The 18632-nt window shown below is 39.1% G+C and overlaps 1 protein-coding gene across 1 annotated transcript in view; it reads left to right on the top strand.

Annotated features, from left to right (window-relative positions):
* Positions 1 to 7784: 7784 nt before the first annotated feature.
* Positions 7785 to 18632, top strand: part of LOC103907929 (complement C4) — a 50300-nt gene continuing 39452 nt past the window's right edge. The window contains exons 1-7 of the mRNA XM_009290175.2: positions 7785 to 7928; positions 10679 to 10871; positions 11930 to 12113; positions 12856 to 12926; positions 13344 to 13429; positions 14707 to 14789; positions 15900 to 15987. Of these exons, the coding sequence (XP_009288450.1) occupies positions 7864 to 7928; positions 10679 to 10871; positions 11930 to 12113; positions 12856 to 12926; positions 13344 to 13429; positions 14707 to 14789; positions 15900 to 15987 (770 nt within the window). The 5' untranslated portion in view covers positions 7785 to 7863. The remainder of the gene's footprint in view (positions 7929 to 10678; positions 10872 to 11929; positions 12114 to 12855; positions 12927 to 13343; positions 13430 to 14706; positions 14790 to 15899; positions 15988 to 18632) is intronic.

Here is an 18632-nt window from a genome sequence, read left to right as displayed (position 1 = left end):
ATGAGAAAAAGCCTGTAAGGTAGAGCATAGCAGCCCAAGACTGACATGCTTGGTAGGGGCCAGCCTTGGCACCCCCATGCTGTGTATAGCCTTGAGGAGGAGCCTGCCTCACCGTTTGGATGGCAGAGGCCAGTGGGCTCCGGGTGCAGGACTAGACGGTGTCCAAGCCCAGGAACAGCATGAGCAGGCTGGGAATTAGATTTCAGACCTGAGCTTCTATCTGAGGCTTAGAGTGCCATGGGCACCGGCTCTTTCACCGGCTATTTATTTCTTCCACCTTCGCCAAGCCAGAGACAGACACAACAGGCATGGCCAGTGCATGTAGAAGAAAGCAAGCTAAGAGATATACCCAGAATTGGATGGCACTGGCTGCCAAAGCTCTCTGCCCCACCACCCTGAAGAGGGGAGAGCAGAGGTACGGCCCCAGCCTTGGCTTTCACAGCAGGGTTGCAAGATGGGCTGCAGTCAGCACAGTGCAGAGGTGTTTTTAAGGCACATCCTGACGTGACTGAAAATTCATCTTCCTCATTCAGAAGTCAAGTCAAAATCGAGCATGAATGGCCTGGAAATATGACCCACATCATAAAAATGCATAGCAGAACATGTGCTCACATATTAGCAACAACAGCTCCATGCTCCTTCCAAGATGTGTTGACTAAATAAATGAAAACACCCTTTGTGTTCCCATTTTGTTGTAGTTTCACCTTCTTTCTGTAGGTACAATGTGTAAACCGTATGATCTGGGCAGGGCATGTCTGACCAAGTACCATCAGCAGGGCTTTGGGGACATCCAGCCAGGCCCCTTCTGAAGGCATCAATATTCCCCTCTGCACCTAAGCCACTGAGAGGGCAGCTGAGTTGTCTTCTTTCATATTATTTTGCTGGAGGCAGTTTTCTGCAAAATTGTGTTAGCGAGAGGGAAGATTCCTGCTACGACTGCCGTGTTCAGGCTGGGTACAGTACCTACGCCTGACAGTACAAAGAGGCACGTTGTTCATCCAAATAGCTGCCTAAAAAGCTGATGGCTGCAAAAGGTCAGAGCTCCATGGCTAAATTTCTGCAGGAAGAAGAGACCAGCATGCATTACTTGAATACCTGTCCCACTGAGCTGCTGCAAAAGTCATCCAGATTTTACTCCTCTATAACAGGACAGCTAATGCTCTGCCTGGGGAGGTACTGCAGCTCCTGATGCTGAAACGTGGTGTAACTGAGCAGCTTCTCCTTTACAATAAAAACAAAACTCTCCTGACACTCATATCCTGTCTCCTTTCCCCCTTTCTCTTTGAATTTCATCCTTGAACATTAAAACCAAGGGATCAAAAAAAGTAGGACAGCTTCTGATCTGCCAGTGGAGCTGACCTAAACTTGCTTAAGTGCGATGGAGGTCGGAGCAGAGCCTTCTCCCAGGCTTGGGAGAGGAGAAGCTTCCTTGTGTCTCATGTGTCTCTGAGTTACTGGGTGAAGTGAATGTTTTAGATTTAATTTGCAGATCAGAATAAGGAAAGCTGCCAGTGGCAGAGCAGCCATGGCTAGCTGTGGTTGTATGTCGGTTGTGATTTTTTTTCCTCCTTTTTTTTTGTGAAACATTTTTTACTATAATTGTGCAATCGTCTGAAACATTAGAGTATCTCCATTTAACAAGTCAGGAAATGCAAGGAATGAGGGTCAGTAATAGTTATAAATTACTTCTCTAAATTTTGCCTGCATAAAAGGCTGGTTTTCCTCGATTTCACAATATGCTCCCAAATGCACAGAACTGAATGTATAACCTTTATTCTTATTCTTCTCAGCTAGTTAAAATTTTAGCTTTTGCCACTGATATGTTCAAGATGCCTTTTGCTTTTTTAACTTATTCTTATCTTTTGCTCCCATGAAAAGGAGAAGAAAAGAGTATCCTAAAGAGACAATTATGTTCACTACAGTCCAGAAGAATGGAGAAGATCAAAATGTTTGAAATATGTTAATTTTTGTAGGTAATGTGTATTTGTTACAGTTGGTAGTGAGGAAAAATGGGCTTGTCTTTGGTTTTTACAATGAAATTGAAAGAAAAGAAAAACACAAAGGATGGATTTGAGAATAAGACTCTAGACAGAGTGTCAGGATGTTTGGGTACAATGGCGGGACCCCAGATACCCTGTATGATTTAGGCCAAGTTGTTTTCTTCTTCCTCATTTCCAGCAGTTCCTTGCTTTCACCTGGGGTGAGAGAGCCACCTGCATGCTCAGACATCTCCTCCCCTCCTGGCCATGACCTGTCCAAAGACTTTTTCTCTCAGCAAAGCTCTAGTTGGTATATTTATTAAATTTGACCTATATTTCTTGAAGGTTCCAAAAGCTCTGAGATTCTGAAAAAGGTAGTTAACCAAAAAACCAGGATGCATTATTACAGTAGGGTGAAATACTATGTTAGTGGTATAATGCAATTATTGCCTGACCTAAAAAAAACCATGCTGTCTTATATAGGTCATTTTGCAATATATTAAATTCCCAGAAGCAGTGCTGGTTTTGTATATTCTTCACAAATCCTAAATTCTTTTTTTCTTTTTTTTTCTTTTTTTTTTCTTTTTGTTTTTGACACTATGTTAAGAAAATCACAGAATTGAGCCTACCCATTGGGATAATGAGGGAGGAACCCATGAGAAAAAACTAAGTCTGGTAGCTTAATCCCCCCCAAATCCAGGCTCCTCAGTGAGAGCAGAAAAACCCATGGATATATTGGTTTTCCTTTTTTAAAGGGGCGGGGGGGGGGATCAGCAGATACGCTTAGGAGCACTAAATGCAGAACATTTAAAGAAAATACTGACAAAAAGGACAATTTTTCATGGCAAAAGCAACTAGAGCCTAGATTAACTTTTTAATTCATGACCTAGATTATGGTAAAGAGAAAAAGTATAGTTTAAATTTACATTTTCAATTTACATTGGTGCTAAAGAGAAGTTTTCGTGCTGTTAAGAGGAACTTTTCAAATTAGACCCACACTTCATGGTCTGCTATTGAAAAAGGATTTCAAAATCTAATTTTCTGAAGTGTCAGAAGTGAAATACTGCCTTTTGTGTTTGTCACAGTTCCCTGTAACTCGGCAAAGAGGCTATCACCGCAGTGCTTATTTGTAAAATGTGCTTTGTGAAGCTGTCCTTTGTACCCTTCTGCCAGTCAGAGGTGAAAGAGTGCAGGAGGAAAGTGAAAGAAGAGTTTGGTCTTGTTAGTATTTAGGCAGATTAAGGGGAAAAAGCCTTGTGGAAGCACTTCAAGCCAAAGAACAAAAACTACTGCTGGTGATCAAAACACTGTGAAAGCCTACAAAGTTCAAATGAAGCTACTGAAAGGAGAGATAGCATATATTCAAAATAAAGCAAGTCTGTCGCCCTGAGTTCAGGGTTCACTAGTTCCTTCTTACACATACGTCATTCCCAGACTGTGCTTTCCACACGCTGTACTGGACTGTGGGTCAACTGAAGGATCAATAGCATACCTGATTAAAAGTGGCTGATGAGTAAATAGGAAAGGACTTTGCCTTTAGAAAAAAGACAGGTACTTAAGTCATTGTAGGGTGAGTTTTCTGTGTTCCCTCTTTCATGCATATGCTGGAGACCTTCAACCAAGGGAATTTTATTTTATTTCATTTCATTTCATTTTATTATTTTATATTTTAATGTGGCTTTGGAGTGGATTATTTTGCATTATACTAGAAATCACAATCCCAGCCAATCTGAAGAATCCGTGATAATAGAGTACCGGTGCAATGATTGTTTTATAGAAACCCATAGACAGACAAATAAAGCATAAGAAATTTTAAGCTTAGTTATATAAATGGTTATGTCTACATTTGCTCTTTTGTGTTTCTGAGAGAGAGTGAGAAAATCCCTATTTATTTGCAGTTATTGGTTTATATTTTGGAGAAAAAAATGCCTTTATTATTACGAGTCAGAACACCTCCTTAAATTCAAGTATAAAATGGTTATGCAACATATAGCTATGGATAGCCATTATGTACACACACATATATATATATTCATACTTCACAAGGAAGCAAAAGTGTGCAAATCCAATTAAAAACAAGTGAAAGCGAAAAATGGCTTTTGCAAGATCCCCTTTAAAAAGTGATCCATGAAAATGTCTTACTGTGAGCTCATACATGGCTGTTTGTATAGCTGTACAACCAGACCTCGGTCCCCTGACAAACAAGCCAGCCCAGACAATGGAAAGACCCTCTCCTCCCCTCTGATAAAGACTGGCACAACGGCGAGATTTTGGCATGACCCCACAGTGCAAAGTTGCCTTTCCTGTGACTTCAGGAACAGGAAATCCATGCTGGTTGTGTTGCAGACTTCTGCAAATTGTTGGCTTTTCAGCTGGGAGAACTCCATCTGTGTTTCTCAAGGAAAGGGCGTTGAGCATGCGGATGTTGATTTTTTTTTCCTTATTTTTTATTTGTCTGGAGGAAAAAAAAAGGACCCACTCATACTGTTTTCTTGTTCTGTTTTAGTGACTGAGATTGCTCAGTGATTGCATCAGCCCCAACCTTGGATGGCAGCCGTGTAAGACCTAGCAGTGGAACTGACTGGAAATGGCAGGAGCCTTAGCATGCTCCGTAGCTATTGCTGCCCTTAATTAACTTCCCTTCTTTGTTCATGCAAGAGTGAGAAGTCCTTATTTTACCAGCTGCAAGTTTAAAAAGTGTTTTCTACTCCCCGGGGAGAGCATGAGACCTATTCCCAAAAGAACTTCTTCTTCCACAAAACCTTTGTCTTTGCCCTGAGCACAGACCAGCTTTGTGGTGGAAATCTCTGCTCTTCCTCACCAGCAGGCTTGGGTTTGGGAGGCCGGAGGCCCTGAGGAAAATGATGTGATTTTGGCATGGAAATAAATCAGTTTTGTCAGTGCATAACTGCAGAGGGAATGAGAGGGAGGGCAGAGTGAAAATAACTTTGGTCTTAACAGTTCCCATTTCTGATCTCCTGTAAACATCTCCCAAAGAGCACAGATTTGGACCCTGAGGATCCATAGGTACCTTTCCTCACCGTCTCCCTCCTGGCTGACAGGTGAAGTGAGAGTGGAAGCCAAAAGAGGAAGGGTGAAGGCAACTGAAGAAATCACAGTATATTTCTGAGCTGCAGCAAATACAATTTCAAATTTGCTCTCATTTCTTCAGGATTGCTAACTCTGATGGCAGTTATCAAATCTTCATCACTGCTCACTCTCATCTGTGTTTTCTGATTTTTTTTTTCTTCTTTTTCTTTTTAATCTGGGGGACAGGTTTTATTTTTCAACTGTAAATTAAGCTCTATTAAACCCACAGTTGATGCCTACTGAGGTGACCAATGCCATAGGGAAAGGACGATGGAGCACTTGCTGGCCTGCTCAGTAGCTGATAACCCACTGAATTCTCTCCTATATTAAATACTGGGAGAGTACTCAGCTGATTCAAGCAAATGTCATAAGAATAGTGTTAATAAGGCAGCAGTTTGCTAGAAAGAAAGAAAGAAACTGAAGGAAAAGTAGAGCAATCCCAGAGCTGGGTTTCTGCCCAGTAGTCTTTCCAGAGTCACAGAACAACAGTGAGACCTCTCTCAGCCTTATAAAGACCGTATTTCTATATTTTCTAATTTTATCCTGAGAACAATCCAAGGCTGGTAGGCCCTTTCCTGGGGATCCTTAGTTCAGCTGTCACTCCTACACTACCAAAATTTGGCTGTCCCAGCAAAGGCCCTATGTACAATTGGAGCATTGTCTCTCTCTGCCAACAAGAATCAAGCAGAGGCTTCTAGAAAGTGGTCGGAAAGTCCGAGATAACAGATAACATTTCTAACATAGCAATATTTTATATGTAACTTGATTGGCACAGTGGCTAGAAGTGAGTCCCCTTAGAGCAGTCAGCTGAATGCATTAATCTTCTTTACTCCCCATAGGAGCTCCCACCCAGCCTTAGCTCTCAGGGATGACTCAGAGAGTTGCCTTACCGAGTTAAATTAAATATGTTCTGTTCCTCAGTAGTAAGTCTCGATGTGAGCATCTGCCTCCTCTTTGCTACAGCACTTTGGGCCACTTTGTTGACTACAAGGGGAGCCTAGATGGGCTTGGTCAGAAGACCTCCCCAAATCAACAGCTGCGTAATCATCTAAACCTGAGTCCAGAGGAAGGAGCAAATAGCACAAACTAATAGTATGTCTTTCGCATTAGCACAAACCAAATTCTTTTTTTCATGATATTTTACACATTTATTTATTTTTGATGGGCATAACAATTCCTGGGCCTCTGAATTGTGGAGTAGTTCCTACTTCCCACTAATATGCTTTCACCTCTATCAATGTGCTCTTGCACTGACCTCATAACTTGTCTCAAGAACCAAGGCTTAAAGAATTAATCTACAATGGAATAATTTTACCTGTCCAAATTGTAAGAAGGTACCTATTAACGTGGATTGTCTCTATACAATAGTTGTTCCCTAATCATTGCATGTACTGATTGTCTCTTGGAAAAAAACCTATGCCTACAGCAGGCAAAACATGCATCTGTGTTTTTCTCAGAGGGAGCTACCACGCTTGTGACACCCTCAGTATAAAATAGTGAACTGGTTTGTTGACACATTACACCTTCTCTTCCCCTACCTCATCTTGCAGCAGCTCTTGCTGGAAAATGTAGAATTGAGAAGCTGCTTACATCTGAAGAGCAAGGCAAGGGAAGTCTCTAAGGCAAGGGATGAGGTAAGGTGGAGGTCCCTTCACCCTCACAGTGCAACGTGACTGTGGGCAGCGAGCCCTTGCTGTGAGCGTGAATTCACCTTACAAATAATGGAGTGCTGATTTAAGGCATCCGTTGCTAATAATTAAAGACACAGGCTTAAATGTGGTGCATTAAAGGACAGTTTATCCCCCGAACTTGTGGGCAGCCATGTGATCATTTCTGGGATTTGACCTGCCTGTAAATCAGATGGGCATTTTTCCATTTTCATGAGTCAACAAGATTATGTTTGGGAGAAAACAATCCAGGAAAGGCTTGAAAAAATGAGACCTGATGAGAGTTTCTGTTTGTTCTTTCATTTGCCTTTGATCAAAACTGGTTCCTGCACGCAGCTATTCCTCAGACTTTTTTTTTTCCTGTTTTTGAATATCCTGCCTTTTAGGATAGTGTGTGTCTTTCCTGCAGTCTGGAATGCCTTCAGCTGATGAGTCATTTTATATGCCTATGCTAAGATGAGACTAATTACCCCCTGGGAAAGCCCTCTGTCTTGACCATAAAGGAAAATTGGACTGACTGGCTCAGAGACATCCATTTTATTTCCACTTAAGTTAAAGCAATGAATGCCTTCAAGCACTACAGATTGGGACGGAGTTGTACAGGCAGATTTCCACTGCAGTTCGTTTGGTGCTATCTAAACCAGAAGGAACTTTCTCTCACCGTTGCTGGACCACAGAAATGCCTGGAGTTAAGTAATGGCGTAGAGAAGGGACCTGTCTCTTGCATTTGTCCCCATTTAGAAGTGCTTTACAGCCACTCTTTTAGCCATGGTCTCCTGTTTGATTTTGGGATTACCTTTGCAGTATTTGTGAAAACTTGTCTCTGCACATGATTTTTAATTGCTATCGTGTGAAAATATTGAAGCTGGGAAGAGAATGAATGAATAATCAAACGTAAAATTCTGGCTAAGTCCAGAATGTCTCTCCCCAGGCTATTAATTTGTGCATCACTAGCATGTTTGTCATTACTGTTTGCACAGTTTTGCAAGTTATTAATAAATAACTGGGATAGATAACGTTCTTTGCTGCAATGTGCCGTCAGCCCATTTCTTACAACCTGCACCTCAAGAGTAGATTGACGCTGGCTGTTTGGTATTTCTGTTTTGCAGATGTTGTAGAGTTTTCCAATGGAAAGGCTGGTATTTTTGATGAGCTTTTTTTTGCTGTTATCCAATACACAGCAAGCACCATCGTAAGTATACTTTATTATTAATTCTTCACTGCTAACAAATCCTTTGAAAGAGAAAGTAGGAAATGCTAATGGTCTTGATAGAGAATCAACAAAGCCTGTTTCTTGGACCGCTGAAAATCTGTGTAGCCTTAAATAGGTAAAAAGTAAAAAGCTTAAAACTGCCCTTTTAAGGCACTTTTAAGGGGAGACATCTCCATTCAGTAACAAATAATTAAAAACGCCCTACTAAAGCATGATGTTAATGCTGTTATTGCTGCTTGTTCATCTTTAGTTTATGACATTTATCAGATTGGGAAATCTTGGGAAAGAATGACTCTCCTTTCTGTAATTGATTTATACATTGCAGAAAGAAAAGTGTGCACATTTGGGAAAGCTTCAGGATTTTTCTGTACTTATCCTCTATTTTAGTGGAGATTTACATATGTTGATACTGGTTCTTCTAGTTGGACAAATTCCTGCGTTTGGGAAATAGATGTAACTCTTTGTGAAAACCTATGGAGCATGTTAAAGGTCCTTCAAATTGACCTTTACCTGTAGGGCAGAGGTACAGGAAAAGAGACTCTTGCTTTGTTCCCACCAGGGTCAAGTAGATTCAGGTACTTGCCATAGCCAGAGGAGAGCTTTGATGAGATATTTGGGCAGGCAGGACAAACCCTCCTCTCCTTCCACATCAGCCCACATTTGAAGTTATCTCCAATCCCAAATATTTCTCTTCTTATGAGGTTTTAGCCAGATGCAGACTTCTGCCTGCAGTCTGGTGTTGACCTCCAGTGTCCATGTCAGCATGAAAACTACAGCTGCACAGAAACTTTATATTGGGGTATCTAGCGCTAATGATGCATCTTGGTACACACTTCATCTTCAGTAAAGCACTGGCTTTTTTGTCTGTGAGAAAATCTTAGTGGAAACAGGGACTGAGATACTTTTTTTCTGAGGTAAATGGATGTGGGAAACACAAGGTGCTGAATATACTAAGTATATGAAACTGAACATTATATCAGGAAAATATTGTCATGATGCTTCGAGACCAGATCTGGCTTATGTCTGGCTAGCTGAGATTATCGGCAGTATGCCATTGCATAGGTAAATTTTTAAACAACTAACTATACTGCTGTAAAAAAAACACGCTAAATTTCTGTAGGCTATGGCAAAGAGCAAAAATTACGCTCTCTTTCCCATATGTGAAGACAGGTCTTGTGTGTAAGTAAGTTCACTTGTCTTTTGCTAGAGCCAACAGATTCTGAGTGGGTGATGCAGTGACACTTTTAGAGTAAAACCCCTTCAATGCCACTGAGAAAATACAACAGCTGAAAATGAAAACTTTCTTCTCAACATTCAAGCATTTGAATGTATATAGATGCCAAACCTGCCTGACTAATGTATTAGAGAAGACAATTAGACAAATGAAAACAATAAAGATCAGAACCAAGCATTGCATGAGGGTAGATGTAACTGAAACACAAGTTTCATCATTCATTGTAAACTAGAAACATTAGAAAGTATTTTCACAAATGTATAGGTAAAAATGATAAAACATTTAATTTTTTATTAATAGAGGCTGTTCTGGGTTTCTTTCCCAATATTCCTGTGTTTGTGTAAAGACTCAGACCACCTGTGATGCATTTCACTAATCATATGGAAGGAGAGAGATTATTTTTATTCTGTTTTCACAGTGCACCATGATTATTATCAGAAGAAAAGGAAGTAAATTTGAGTTTCGTTTGAAAAAAAATACCAGTTTTATTCCCTTATTTCTATACCCCACCTTTCATTTTATAAATTTAAGAAAGAAGAAACATTAAAAAAAAAAAGTTAAAAAAGAGAAAGTTCACCCATTCTGATAATGGTAAAATCATTTACCTTTTGTTTTAGAAGTCTTCTGCAGAATAATCATTTTCCAAAAGCAGCTTTCTTGAGCTCAGAACTGTTCCTTGTGTATGTGTCATTATACCATTAAGACACAGTTCTTCATATAGTGCTCTGATTTTTGTGTAAGAGATACTTGAAAAAAAGAGAGCAAGAATGATGATCTGCATTCTAAAGGTGATGAAAATAATTACCAAGGAACACCAGAGCAGAGTTAAGAATAAAGGAAAGTAATAAAGAGAAAAAACTAAATCCCAACCAGTTTAGCCTCCAACTCAGCCCTTCCCAGGGCTGTGGTATCACCTTCCATGGTCTCTCATTACCAGCATTTCACAAACAGTGACATCTGAATGAAGATCAGCTACTTGAAACCCTATACATATGGTTATATAGGACATTGATACCTCCTGACATATTAAAGCATAAGCTGGCATACTGTAGGTGCTAGTACATGAAGATACATGACTTCGTAGTATCAAATATGTATTCATGAATACCTATTCATTGTTTCTTAATGCATGGCCAGGTTTTGTTTCCAGAAAGTTGAGTTTATAGAACTTCCTCTGAGTTAAACCAGGCTATAAATGGCATTAGCGGTCCCTGGGATACATTGCAGGTTTTTTTTCTCCTATCTATGGGAACTGATCTTTTGTAGGACCTAAATGTGATGGTTCAGAATTTGGGGATCAGTCGGAGAGAAACTGTCTGCTTTTAACCTCTACTCTGACTAACAAGGGGGATGGACTAGGTGATCTCCACAAGTGCCAAGCTCAATTATTCTGTGAGAGTCTGGTTTTTTCTTTAAAATTTGTATTGGCTGGACATTCTTGTATTATGCAAAAATCAGCCTACATACTGGACAATCTGTTTCTATGTTGGTTTAGATTTCTCATTACTGCCCCAAACGTGGTACATTTGGGCACACATGAGACAATAACTGTTCAAGTCCATGGAGCGCAGCACCCTGTGCAAGTTACAGCATACTTCAAAGATGAGACAAAAAATCAGCTCCTATCAGAGAGGATCATCTTTAACCTTAACCAAAATAACAACTACCAAGAGATGAAAAAAGTAATGGTGAGTCTACCATCATGGTGATGTAAAGGTTTTAATATGGTGATAAAAATCACATAATCTGTACTAGGAATATGTTGGAACAGAGACAACACTGATCCCTAGAGACAGAAGACAAAACCAATTCCAGTGACAGTAGCACCCTGTTCACCCCACCAGCTAATAAAGCAATGCCTAATATAATTTCAGCAGTGATTGTGAGTGCTCTTTCGTTTGCCCAACAAGCAAACCCAAGGTTTTGTCACATGGTGATGAAAGATCTTTTCATCACTGTAGATCAGTGATGAAATTAAATTTTAAAACATTTAATTGTTTTATCACTGTTTGTTGTTCTGCGTCACTTAAATTAAGACTGCATTCGCACCTTTGGCATATTGACCATTTTACAAAACAGGGAAAACCTTGAAAAACGCACAGTCTCTCAGTCCAAAGCTTGTGATGTTTCTGCAGACCTCTAAGTTGATTAATTGTACTTTATATCATTTGCTTCTGACATGATTCTTCGAAGTCTGGCAGCATTTTCAGTGCTTTATTATTTATTTATTATTATTTGCTTGGAAAACAGCACACAGCAAGACTCAGTTTAGCTCTGATCGATTACTCCCAAAGCTAAAAGCTGAGCTTTCAGATCAGGTTCCTCTTGAGCAGGATGTTTAGAAACATCGTATTAAACTGCATGAGGTAAAGCTCATAGCCAAGATTTTAGCAAATGAAGGATTACAGGATGCTGCTACAGCTACCAAATGATATGGTAACTGGAATTTAATATGCATGTAGGCTGAAGAAAAGTCACTGGGCTTGCGTTATTGCCATTGGACAGAATAGTGTGTATTTCTATGGCAGAAAATGGGGGATTAGATAGTATTTCTACTTACAGAGACATATTTACCCAGTAAGAAAGGTATAACACCCATTAAGAAGGATGTAATTGAGTATCTTCTGTTGAATGGTGCTAATAAAATTATTTAAGCACTTCAGCTGTTTTTGGCCCTCAGCTGTGTGGCTTCAAAGTTACCAGGTTCATGCCTGACTCTATTGGGTTTTTCCTTTTGTCCTCTCAGGTCAAGCCAGGGCCTCTGCAACACAATCTGTTCAAGAAGAGTAATCGGACGTATGTTCTGCTAGTCACCGAAAGCAGGGAGCTTTATAAGGAGACCATTCAAAGCACTCGCATCCTCCTGTCTTCCAAGAAAGGCTACATTTTTATTCAGACAGATAAGCCTATATACACACCAAGTTCCAAAGGTTAAAATACAAATGCTGCATTTCAGATGTTGAATATAGATGTTACAAGGGCATGATTAGAAAAAGAAATAATGACTTGATCCTTCCTAATGTAAATCCTTCTTGCTTAACCCCAGCTATCTCTGTGCATACCAGCCAGTCCAGATTTTAAAATCTCCTTCTGCAGCCAGGGCTTCTTGCAGGGTCTGCACTGCACATTGCAGCAACCCATGTGGAAATGCCACCGAAATCAAAAAGTCGTTCTTTCTTCTAGCAGGAGCCAAACAAAATCTGCTCCTTTTTGTTCAAAAAGCATAATAATGACTTTCCTTTGGAAAATAAAATTGTGAGAACCCCGCAAAAAAAAACCCTATTCCTTCTGCTTGCAACACAAGCAATAAGTATCCTTTGCACATTAAGACCACGACTGTTTTGTTATTTAACAATTTACTTAAGTAACAAGAGAAGGAGGTCAAAAAGTTCTTGCGTTTAGTTGCAGCCCTTGACTGCAGAAGGAATACAAAAGTGACTGAGGCTCCCTGTGTATTTTTTGGAATTTGCTTCAAAAATGCGTGTGTGTGGTCATGTAACATGAGAAGCCTATGGAAGAACGTAATTCTTTTTTGAAATTTCTCAGACTTCTTTTCATTAAAATAAAGTGTTTTATCCTAAATTCAGTAACTCAGTTTAGAGCTCATAATAATTACAGTCTAGAAAGGCCAGAAATAAATATGTGAACACAGTTTATTCTTCTGTTAAACAGTAAAATACAGGATCTTCATTCTGGACAATGCTTTGAGGCCAGCAGATGATACAGTTACAGTTGCTGTGCTAGTAAGTACACAAAAAACACTTTTAATGGGTGCTGCTTCAGCACAGGCACTATGAAAAATTTCCACAAAAACCAAGAGTAATACAGTTACAGTTGCTGTGCTAGTAAGTATACAAAAAACACTTTTAATGGGTGCTGCTTCAGCACAGGCACTATGAAAAATTTCCACAAAAGAACCAAGAGTAAAATTATAGCTATGACTCCTCTCCAGAAATGGGTATTTACATATTGTGAGATATGTCTAGTCATTTTTGGCCAATATCAGGAGCATGGAGGGAAAGGTAACATGTGAATATTAAAGTAGGAAAGTAAAGACTGTATTTTCTCTTCCTTAGGACTAGTATATGAACTTGAGCTTTTGGATGTCAATGCTTGACGCCTGGCGCATAACTTTATGTTTGTTTTCTCTCTCTCAACAGAATTCAAAAGGAATGGTGGTTAAAAAGTCAGACCGGAAAATAAAAACAGCGTTCAGTGAAAACTTTGAAATACCTGACATTGCTGAGTACGCTACTGCTGTGCCTTGTGCATTAAAACAGTTCACGTGTCAAAATGTCTCTTGCAGCAGAACTGTCTTCAAGCTAAAAACAGAGTCCTGCCCTTCCCTTCCCTTCTTCCTGCTCTGCTCCCCTGTTTTCCCCTCTTGTCTTTTTTCTTACTGTGTATTGTCTGCTTTGCCATTTATTTAGAACAGCAGGGAGATGCAAGGTACAGTAAAGCCAGCAGTTTTGCTTTGATTACACCTGGGAAACACCACGGCTCACTGTCAGCATGTGACAGCAGGGAACCGTGTCTGGTTCCTCTGGAACCAGCCCTGGAGCCTCCTGCCGTGCCAGGGTCTACACCTGAGCTAGTCACCCCGCACTCCCTTCTCTGACACTGGAGAGAAAGCTGCATATGTAGGCTGCGATTCATCTGACCTGGTTTAGATGCCTATGTTGGGATGAGAGGTACCGTGCCTCAGCACTGTTTGCTTCTCTCCGTTGGCTGTAGAGGAGCCTGAGGGGACCTACGCAGATGAAAGACCTCACAGTATAATGTCTAAAGTGAGGAGGACTAACCCCACCTCCTATTAGCAGGATCAAACCATCCAGATTCATCCCCCTGACCTGTTGGAGTACTGAAGTTTTTTAACTGCTGAATTGCTTGAATGATCTTTCAAAATTGTCTTTCTCTCACCATGGAGCAGAGACTGAGCCTACGGTTAATATCTTTTTACCTTTAAGCACCTCATCTTGGAGAGATGAGTCCAGAATTTAATGCTAATATGCTGCAATTAGCAACATTTATTCTGGTGAGGAACAATTTAGTAAACTGCTTAAATATCTGCTCAACCGTATGACTACATTCAGGAGAGCACTCCTGTAAGGGCTCAGTTTGCAGTGTAATTAATTATCTCTGATTTAAAACAGTCAAGCTTTTACCTAATATTCAGTGTGGTTTTGCATGCTAGATTGATTTTGACATCACAGTGAAGATAAGCTGTAGGAAATACATGATGAGTTATCTATTTCTGAGGGCTTTTCAAAGGTAGCGCATGTTACATGTGGTTTGCAAATATGTTATCTTGCATTTCCTCATAAAGCTTTTTTGAGTGTTTCCTAGGATATTTGGAAATATGTTGCTAGCTCCTCCCAGCAAAGAGAAACCCATTAATAAATTAGTTTGGGATGAGAGCAAAGCAAGGAAAATAGTAGCATTTAGTGATAATTTAAATATATTAGCATCACAAAATATCTGAGGAATCCTAATTAACTATTTTCTCCTGAATCTGAACTTTAGGCCTGGAACTTGGAAAATCAAAGCCTGGTTTCATCAATATGAAATGTCTAATGTTTCTGCTGAATTTGAAGTTAAAAATTATGGTAAGAGAATATTTAATTTGCATTATAAATATATGAAGCCATCACTATGTGTTAAAAGATATACTGCAGTGATTAAACCTGGCTGTAGTTAGGTACTAAGGACAAGATTCACAGTGTTTCAGTGCCTCATTGCTATCTCTGATGCACAGAAGGAGAACTGTGGGTTTGTGTACCTTCTACTTATATTTGAAAAAAACCCTTATTTTTATACAGACCGTAACTTTAACATTTTTCACAAAACATCCTTTTTTGGAAGGGCTTTCCTACTTCAGGAAAAAATGGAGATGAGCTCCATTTTAAAATCATTGCAATTCTGGCTAAAGTTTTCAGTAAAGACTAGAAGGAAAAAAAACCCACCCTATTTTCTCTCAGTAGAATTCCGTTTGGAAGTTGAATAGAGTTGTTCCCATACTCAGAGAAGCTTTTTTAAAGAAAAGTAAGGGCACTGTGGAAAAAGTAAAAATGTAGAAATTTAACAATTTGAGGTAAGAAATGGCTTGATTTATTTGCACTGAAATTACGCTTTCTTGTAAAATTTAGTGTGGGTTGTTTTTTTTTTCTTAAAGGCAAAAGAAAACCTCAGGATTATATGAAAATCTCAGTTTAACAAAACTGGTTTTGCCTTAGCTAGTGGATGCAAAAGAATAGTGGAGACTACTGCACCTCTCCAAACATCTACATCCAGGAGCAAATTACTCCGGCTCTATCTACAGTAGCAGATAGTTTGGCTTTATAGGAACAAATTGCAGAGTGACACAACTGATGCTGAGGACCTCATGTCCACATTCAACCCATTTCAGGGTGGGTTTACTTCAGACTGCTTCTAGTCCAGGGCACTTAATGCCCATTAGCAGTTAGAGCTTAACTTCTGGCCTATTTTCATTGTAAATAAATCAATTTTGTGTGCTTGAAGACTGCTCCACTATGTGAAGCAATGAAGAATAAGGGAAGATGATCAGGAGATTTGCTTCAGAAGTGCACTGCTGATTCAAACTAAAATATCCTCTCAGTGCAGCTGCATCCTCTCAACGGGTGTTGCCACATGCCAGGAGTTTAAGGAATGTTTGAAACTCGTGTGTCATGACCTTCTGTCTTCTTTTTTTCATGCAGAACTTCCAACTTTTGAAGTCAAACTCATCCCACTTCAGCCATACTACCACGTCTGGAATGAAAACTTTGTGTTTGATATTGAGGCAAAGTAGGTGTGCTCACAGCAAGGCTGTTTTAGGAGGCAGATAAGTAGATAACGAACTTTGTAGCGTCTTCCTTTTTCTTGTCATTAACAGTTAACCGGCTTCTGGCTTTACCTGAATCTGACTTTAATCTTATACGCTGTTTCCACTACTAACTTGAGACATCAATGTAAAATGCTACCTGGGTCCAAGTGGTGGCTTTCAAAATGGAACAAGATAGTCTGAATATTTTAGTTTGGTGGTGAAAAGGTGACTATTTAGGATTCTCCTCTGTGTTGCTAGGTAAGGTTCTAGGCAAACCAGTAACTGCTCTTCTTTATACTTTTTGGTTTAAACATTTAGAAATATTCTATAGCCTCTGATGTTGCTATTTAATGTAATTCAATTAGAGATGGATTTAAGTTTGGGTATGAAATTTTCTCAAAGCCCAGTGAAGTTTGGAAGTAATAAGCTAATGCTTATTTGAGAGTAATGATTTTATGCGGAAATGCTTCCAGGTAAACAAATACAGTTAATCAGAGAAGTTTCCATGACTATCACTACAGACATGTGCGTTACTGCACAGTAGTGTGACACTGATCTGGATGAGACATGGCTACAAAGCTATCAGACTGGCCAAAACACAAGGCAGGGCTCTATGGAGAATAAACTACACCTGATCCCATATCAAATTAGAATGGCATCAAACATAGAGTAACTTAGAAAGTTGGGCAATGAAAATTTAACCCATCAAAATATTTTGAATACTGTGGAAGAATCAGACTGAACCTAGCTTGAGTAAGTATTTTGTGCTGTGTGGCTCTGGTAGTTTTGATCCCACACTGACAGATCTAAATTTGCTGTATGATCTAATAGAGGCTCATCAACATATATCAAGCCTTCTTGGCTGTTGAATTTTCAAGTTTCTTAGGAGTGGAAATACTAAACGACTGCCTGTTAGGAGAATGTTCTTTCCTTATTTACCACTCAGCTGGAATCCAAAATGACTAGAAATATCTTGGACATCTGACACATTGGGAAGATGGAGAGAGAACTCAAATAGTTCTCTGGAGACTCAGCGATGTATCTCCTTTTCACTAAAGTCACCACTCATGCAGCTGGAGTTTATGACTTTGGTAGGATACATTTATATGAGATTTGTAAGTCCAGGATCTACACGCCAGTCATTTAAGTGAAGTGATTCAGTGTGGCATTAGCTCAGATGTTATAACTTTGATTTACAGTTAGATTTTAAATCTGTTTTAAAGATGACTCAGTGCAAAAAAAAAAATCATGGTATGAAAATGGTATCATATTGATGAAAGAGTATGTGAAGTTCCTTCATGAAAAACAATACACTAAAAATTGGCAAAAACAAACTTAATGCTGCACTTGAACAGAAGTTTATGTTTTCTGAAGTCAAAGAACCTCTGCGTGAAAAGTTAGACATCTGAATTAGCGTCCCTATGGTGACTAAATTAGAACTTGATACCTCTTTTTTTTTCTTTTTTTGAAAATTTTTCATAAATTTTTCATAAATTTTATGAAGTGAGAACAGGCAGCTGGAGGCAGCTGGCCTTCTCTCATGGTTGGGAGAAATCTTTTCAGTTTCAAAGGAGTGAGGAGACTGATCACCTTTTTGCTCACATTTTGTTTTCTTTGTTTCTGTGGATTCCTGATTTTTTATATCTTTAAAGATCAGAAAATAATCTTAGCAAATACTATCAAATTGAGTAGGTTTTTAGGATATTGCCAAACATGCTGGATAGTTGTTATGAAAGAAATACATCTCCTGAAATAAGGTCCTCTGCATTATCTAAATAACACCGAAATAGTTATTCTGTTTATTTCTCCCTATCTAGACAGAAGCTTAGATTTATTTCAGGGCAATTTTGATGCGTCAGCACAGAGTTGAACACACAGTATCAGCCAGTGATGTCAGACCTTCACTAAGAACAGCTCCTTAAAAAATAAGTCAGCACCTCATAGCTTTTGAGGTTGATTCACCACGTTCCTTAAGACTCTTTGACACACAACCACAAATAGGATCACACAGAGTTATTGTAGCTAGTGTTGTTAAATGTATTTAGTGCTAAACAGTGCGCAAATTTTCTGTATAGTAATAATACCCAAGATAGTGGAAAGTGAACTGTGTATATTTTATTAAATAATCAGTATTTATTTTTGAAGCCTGTAAAGCTTATTGCATCCATTCATGTTTAGTATTTTGACTATTAAAGGTTTGCAATTATTTTTGAATAATACAAAAATATACACATGTGGCATTGTTGGGAGATGTTTTAACAGTGAAGTTAGATTCTAATAACTTACTAATTCTACAGAATAGCTTGTATAATTTTATCAAGGTATTTCATTAAGTAAGTTTCCTAGGCAAAGCCCCTTTGAGTGTTGCCTTTTACAAACATACACGTAACTGAATAGTGTAAGAATATCTTATTGATAAGTCACTCTTGGATAGTTTGTGTCTATCTCAGTAGCTAATAGGGATGGCAGAGAGGAGACAGTCAATATAGAAGCGAGGAAAAATCTAGGTATAGAAATTGCTAGTATAATATACAGATAAGAATAAAAAAGCCTGGTCTATACAACCAAAGTTTGTGACTTTGTTAAGCACTGACAGTAACTAACCTTGCAAGTAATTTGGCTTACA

The sequence above is a fragment of the Aptenodytes forsteri genome, unplaced genomic scaffold, assembly GCF_000699145.1.
Source record: "Aptenodytes forsteri isolate BGI_AS27 unplaced genomic scaffold, ASM69914v1 Scaffold155, whole genome shotgun sequence".
NCBI lineage: Eukaryota > Metazoa > Chordata > Aves > Sphenisciformes > Spheniscidae > Aptenodytes > Aptenodytes forsteri.
Note: the sequence above shows the minus strand (reverse complement) of the source record. Positions and strands in the feature narration are given on the sequence as shown.